At 37.6% G+C, this 6,690-nt stretch overlaps 2 protein-coding genes across 2 annotated transcripts; one reads left to right on the forward strand and one right to left on the reverse strand.

Moving 5' to 3' along the window:
• Positions 1 to 388: 388 nt before the first annotated feature.
• LOC112001636 (cytochrome P450 76T24) lies at positions 389 to 2,440 on the reverse strand. The gene is made up of 2 exons (XM_024033810.2): positions 1,426 to 2,440; positions 389 to 1,166 (listed from the first exon to the last, which is right to left on the reverse strand). The coding sequence occupies exons 1-2, from the start codon at positions 2,323 to 2,325 to the stop codon at positions 561 to 563; spliced, it is 1,506 nt and encodes a 501-aa protein (XP_023889578.2). The 5' UTR covers positions 2,326 to 2,440; the 3' UTR covers positions 389 to 560.
• A 3,391-nt stretch (positions 2,441 to 5,831) lies between these two features.
• On the forward strand, positions 5,832 to 6,290 carry LOC136068913 (uncharacterized). Its single transcript, XM_065776750.1, has one exon. It carries the CDS (start codon positions 5,832 to 5,834, stop codon positions 6,288 to 6,290), a length of 459 nt encoding a protein of 152 aa, XP_065632822.1.
• Positions 6,291 to 6,690: the final 400 nt, after the last annotated feature.

Here is a 6,690-nt window from a genome sequence, read left to right on the forward strand (position 1 = left end):
TTTTCAACTTGTAGCTAAGCTAGAATGAAAATGCAACTGTAGGGAAATTAAAGTGTGAAACAGTGAAGAGTTGTTTATATAGCAAAATATACGTAATGTTAAAAGTAACAATAAAACTCTCTTTTATTGAGGACTTCTTTTTGTATTCTACTTGAGCGTTCATTATTCTGACAAAACTTCTGCATCAACAAATATCAACATATTGTTATACGTCTAATTCCATATATTGCTTTGTTTCTGTTCGTCCCAATTGCCCAGGAACGCTTGAGGGTTAAACGATCACTACATATAGTAATTAGCATTAACATTAATATATAACAATAAAAATAAAAACAGTTGCATCTAAGAACATTGACATTAATCGAATAAACATAGTTGCATGTCCTCCTTGTTTCTCAACAATTATACTATTATTTTTAAATTTATTGTAACACATAACATGACGATTCCAAAAGATTACTACCAACGGTGAACAATAATGCTTGTGGAAAATCCTAACATTAAACGATTCTACTCATGCACACACTTGCCTTAAAAACAGAAATAACAGAAGTTACACTCTAAGTTGGAATAACCCGGAGAGGCTTAGCCCTGTGTAAGGTGAGTCCAAAGGTCTCATTCTCACTCATATCCATATCTTCTGGATTCATCTCATCTGCAAGCTTCCAATTAAAGAAATGTACAAGAGATGCCAACATTAAGGGCACCATCCGATTAGCAAACGGCAATCCAGGACAGATTCTTCTTCCAGCTCCAAAGGGAATTAGCTCGAAGTTTTTTCCTTTAAAGTCAATGTCTTGTTCTAAGAACCTTTCAGGCATAAATAAATTTGGGTTTGTCCATATGCTTGAGTCTCGTCCCATTGCCCACACGTTTACAATTATTTGTGCATTTTTGGGCACAATAAAGCCACGCATTTCTACATTAGTCTCAGCCTTGTGAGGAACTAGAAAAGGTGCTGGTGGGTGCAAACGAAGGGTTTCTTTCACTATTGCTCGTAGAAAAGGGAACTTTGAGATGTCCACTTCTTGAACTAGCCGATCCTTGCCAAGAACTTCTTTAAGCTCGTCTCGGGCTTTAGCCATTTTTTCAGGGTTATGTATTAACTCAGACAGTGCCCATTCGACAGTGCTTGATGTTGTGTCAATCCCTGCAATAAATAAATCCTGATACAAAATAGTGTGAGAGCTAGACTTATAGAGCACTTTGCCCAAGTTTATTAATGAAGACAAAAAATAATGCTCTTAATTAGTATTTTTCTGCGGCTAAAAATTAATGCTAAGTTGCAAAAAGCACTCATCGGTGCTTGTATAATAAAAAAAGTACCACATTAATGCATTTTACGCTTCTACTTCTAAAGTTACTTAATAAAAAATTAATATAATTAAGTGTTTTGAAGCAAAGTTAAGAAAGGTATTTAATTACCAGAAGCAGACGTTTGAAATCGTCGCAGCTGAATTCTGAATTATCTCCTTCAGCGAGATTAAGGAAGGAATCTAGTACATCATTGCTAGCCTTAGAACCCTCTGATGAAGCTCTTAATTGTACTCGTTCCTTGATGATGCCGTCAAAAATTCCGATCAATTTTGTAAAATAACTCTTCATCCTTTGCCGTATACCTTGCGGGTCAACTAAACGAAGTGCTGGGAAATAGTCTACAATGTTGGACTTTCCAAGAAGCTCCATGATACCAAATATAAGGTCCTGGAACTCTTGGGACTGTAAATTTGAACTATACTGTGCCAAGTCAATGGAAAAAAATGTGTTTGATATGGTATTAAGTACTGTAATGAAGGCTACTCGACCAATATCAACCACTTCCCCACCACTGCAACATTGGTCAACATGGTCAAGTAATTCTTTCACCTTTTTCTGTCGAAGGATTTGTGTGGCATCGAGTTGTTGTGGAGCAAATATTTTCGTGGCAGAAAGTTTCCTGAGGTTCCTCCAACGAGCCAACGCGGGCAACCACGACATTGAAACTTTGGGGTGGTTAAATACTTGGATAGAGTCCGGGATAGTTCGGCTGGAGAGGGCTTGGTCATTTTTTTGCAGTGCTTCTTTGGCTATGTCGGGAGAGGAAATGACTATGGTTGTTAAGCTCCCAAGCTTGAGAGTCATAAGGGGTCCATAGGTTTTGGAGAGCTTGGTAACATCTTGATGGGGTTTGTTGCCCAGCTCCAGGATGTTTCCGATGATCGGAAAAGGGCAGGGACCTGGGGGAAGTGTAGAAGAGACAGACTTCCGGCCTCCTAGAGCGGCAGTGAGCACATGAATGCATGCCCACACGATGGGAAGTATTAGCCAAAATGCTATGTGGTCCATTAACTCAACTTTGCTTTGTGTTTATTGTCTTTGTATTTTGTGAGGTAACACAAAGTAACGGGTGTTGGCTCAAAAGTTCTATTAGAATTGTGAATATTGTATTCAACGTGTAATGGGGTTCGCCTTTATATAGACAAACATATGATGAGTGCAATATAAACATGCGTATTACATTATGTATTAATTTAATACAACACATATGTACGATAGATATGAGAAAGCAATGGCTGTGCTGTCTAAAAAACTACCGTCTAGATTTTCAAAGAAACACCACATCTTTTAAGAGGCTGTGGAATCCATCAGGTGGACGTCATATATAATTTCCTAAAGATTTAATATATAAGGTTTACAAACTGACTTATTTTTAATTACAAAAAATTAATTTAAACATTTGTTCTTTATAAGTAAAAATAAAATTATATTATTGCTTTAAAGGATCCAGTTGTCAATACTTTTTCAATTTTTGGGAATTTTGTTTTTCAAAATGAAAAATATTGTATTCCCTAGGGCACACATTAGTAAAATTCATGTATAAAATACAACTAAAAGTTGAGTAGTCACAATCATGTCATAATTAATTTAATAATTATTTAAAAGATAAATAAATATAATAAATTAGTAAAAATTGAAATTTAACTAAAATGATTAAAATAAATATAGAAAATTATTTTGCAAATAAACATTTTCAATTTAAGATTTATGATGAATTTATTATAAAATTAATGTATTTTATATATTAATTCGATACAATAATTTATTTTAAAAATATTGTGTAAAAATATCTTAATTTCTAACCCAAAACAAACTTAAAACCTTCTTTTTATTCCCTTCATTCACCTAACAGCATCATGTCCGGTCTCATCAAGACATCAACTTCACCCATTTTTATTTTTATTTCCCCAAGGCTTCCATTTCCCAAAGTTTACTCCGCACCATACCTTTTAAAACAATTTCTACACCTTTTGGGTAGGTCTGCATGGCTCAGGAGCATTCCTTACACCTTTTGTATTTGTTTTATTTAAATATCATATTCTACCTTGTTTAAGTAAAAAAAAAAAAGGGGGGGGGGGGGGGGGGGGGGTTGGCTTATAAATCGAGTCTTAGATACTCAATTTAAATGTCTTAAATCGAGTCTCTTAGACTCAAGATGCTAATAAAAAATATAATTTAAAAATGTGGCCTACTAATTATAATGTTTGAAAATCATGGTTAATTTCCCATTTTGGCCCGAAGTTTGGTTAGAAGGTATTGTAAGTTCAATGTATTTAGTAAGATTTATCATCGACATTTCAATTGGATGGTGATTCGTTTAAAAAATTTTGCATGATTTTGGTAGGTTGTCTTTCAAATTCAAACTGTTAAGATAACTTAAAAGTAAAAACATGGAGATGCAAGAGTTCATTTCAATTTCTTGACGTTTCGTCTTTCATCCATGCAACATTTTCAACTTGTAGCATATAGGCTTATATGAAGAGTCCAAATCATGGGTCTAATCTAATAAGTTTGATTGAGTGTGTGTTTGTTTAGTAACGCGTCTGTTTGAAGTTACGTCTGCATTTTTTGGCTGGTCTCATGGCACTATTCATGGACTAGCAAAAGCTTGAACAGTAGCAAGTGAACAATATTTTACATTTTCAAAAGTATTTTGCTACAGTGTTTTCAGCAGTAAGTTTTCAGTTTTCAACAAATAAGCAGTATCCAAACAGACTCTAAACTGAGATTTTTTCAACTCAACCATGGTGAGTTAGATTGAAAAAACTCCTTTTTATTGATAACTGCTTTTCTTTTTTATTTTTTGTATTTTACTTTGAGTACTATAGTGAGATTTATTACATAGTAATTGATACTTTCTGTAGGGATATTGGGCCTAGGAGCCGATCGTTTGCTCATATTACGAGTTTGTGGCCCAATCCGAGGATAAGGGGTTGTTCGAGGATGAGGAATCTTATTTAGTGAAGGTTGTATTATTAAACAAAGGTTAGCTTTGACCATAATGACTCAAGGGATAGGCCGAGGATAAATTTGTCCTTGGATAACCAATGCAGATGTCCAAAAAAGTTTGTTAGCCACTTGGAATGAAGTTCTAAGAAGTTTCATTGGTGTTGATAGGCATTGAAAGAGTGATGAACAGGGCAATGCCCTGAAATATCTAAGGAGGAAAGCCGCTACTTCCACATTAAATGCACTACAGCTAACACCCTGGCCGCATTAACGTGGAGGTGATACCTGAACAATAGGTTACAGCCTTACAGTTACTACATCAAGACTAATGGAAAGGAATGATGGAACAAGTGTCTACAAGAACTATCTAGCATTCACGTATGAAGGGGGAATGAAGGGGGAGGATGATATAAAAAGAAAAAGGAGGCAACAAAGGAGGAGGATCAAAAAAGGAGAAGGAAAAAACACTTTAGAATTCAGAAACCAAACTTGTAACTTAATTTGAGAATAATATACAAGAATAGTGCACCTTGGACTATGTCGAGAACTATTTTCCTTCAATACAACCCTATTTCTTTTCATTCTCTAATCATCTGAATTTATTCCAACGTTTGTTTGATTAACTAAAGCCCAGTGTTCTTCAATCCACTCTCTACAAATTTATTACTTTGGGTTTTTTGGTCTTGAATCCATCCACGCAGTGGGCCCCAAGTTCAAATCTAGTTCTTACAATTGGCGCCGTCTGTGGGTAATACTGGTGTTTTCAGTGACTCCAACTTTCAACAATGGTAGGTTCAGGTCCACATCAAGCAAAGTCTATGGGGTCTCAGTGTTAAGATCACTTTCGTGATCTTGAATAGCAAAGAGACCGGAAGGGAAGTGTACATACTACCCATACTAGTAGAAGCCAAGCTAGGGGTAAAAGCCATATCTCTCAGGAAGACAATACCAGGAACATGCAAAAGGAGATTGATCACCTACGGAAAAGCTTACACCATGAACGACGAAGGTGAGCCTAACCCGATCCTGACTTCTCTTCTGATGGTGAGAAGGATGTTAGCTATAGGTGCAGATCAAGAACTCCCCCTCACGAGACTTTCTCGTATGATGAAGACTATCATCATGAACGGAGAGATAGAAAGTCATCCTCGGACGGCCTAGGAAATGATGCTAAGAGAAGAGCGCTGAACTAGATTGCAAGGTCACCTTTCACATGCTGGATTGAAAAAGGGGGACTCCGTCAGCGATCGCAACCCAAGTTCATCAAGTACAATGAAAGAAGAGACCCTGTGGAGCATGTTAGTCATTTTATTCAAAGGATGGCTGTACATTCCAAGAATGAGCATTTGATGTGCAAAGTATTCCCCTTCAGTTTGGGGCCGGTGGCGATGAGGTGGTTCGATAGTTTAAGGGTAGGCTCCATTGATTCTTTCAAGAAGCTTACTCAAGCATTTGGATCCCGGTTCGTCACGTGTAGAAGGGCTCCTCAGCCTTTAGCTTCTTTATTGTCTTTATCCATGAGAGAAGGAGAGACCCTGAAGACGTATTAAGACAGATACTGGGAGATGTTCAACGAGATAGATGGTGATTTTGACGACGTTGCCATTAGCACTTTTAAGCTCGGCCTACCTGCCAAGCATGGCTTAAGGAAGTCTTTGACTGGGAAACCTGTTACCAAAATACGTCAACTCATGGACCGGATTGACAAATACAAGAGGGTCGAGGAGGACCAGCAGCAAGATAGGGCCAAGGGCAAGGTTATCCCTCAAGAGATAAGAGATTTCAAGTCGGACCGTTACAACAATAATAGACCCCAGAGAGATTTCGCTAGGCAATCTTCACCTATAGCTTTTCAAGTTGTAAACACTGTGTTTAGGGAGCCAGTGCATCAAGTTTTAGAGAAAATAAAAATTGAATCATATTTGAAATGGCTGAGCAGGATGAGCGGAGATCCCTTGAGACGCAACCAGAGCCTTCATTGTCAGTACCACCAGGAGCGAGGACATACCACTGAGGACTACTGAACATTGTGGAGCCATTTGGAATAATTAGTCAAGGAAGGGAAAATACAGCATCTCCTGTATTGCCCCAATGGGTAGGGTGATCAGTCGAGGTCTGGGACTCAAGGGAATGCTTCTTCAAGACCCCCAATAGGCACAATCAATGTCATCTTTGCTGCACCTAGGAGGACTAGTTCACAGCCCTCTGGGGTGATGATTATAGCTTAGTTTTCAGTCGAAGATACAAGCTTTGGGCTGAAGAGGGCCAGAATAAAAATTCAATCAGCATTGAGTTTCTTGAATGAAGACAAAGAAGGGACCATCCAGCCACATGATGATGCTTTGGTAGTAACTCTTAGAATAAATGGGTGTGATGTGAAAAGGGTGATGGTAGATCAGGGTAGTTGTGTGGAAATCATGTACC

This window comes from Quercus suber, unplaced genomic scaffold (assembly GCF_002906115.3).
Source record: "Quercus suber isolate HL8 unplaced genomic scaffold, Cork oak 2.0 scaffold_141, whole genome shotgun sequence".
Classification (NCBI taxonomy): Eukaryota; Viridiplantae; Streptophyta; class Magnoliopsida; order Fagales; family Fagaceae; genus Quercus; species Quercus suber.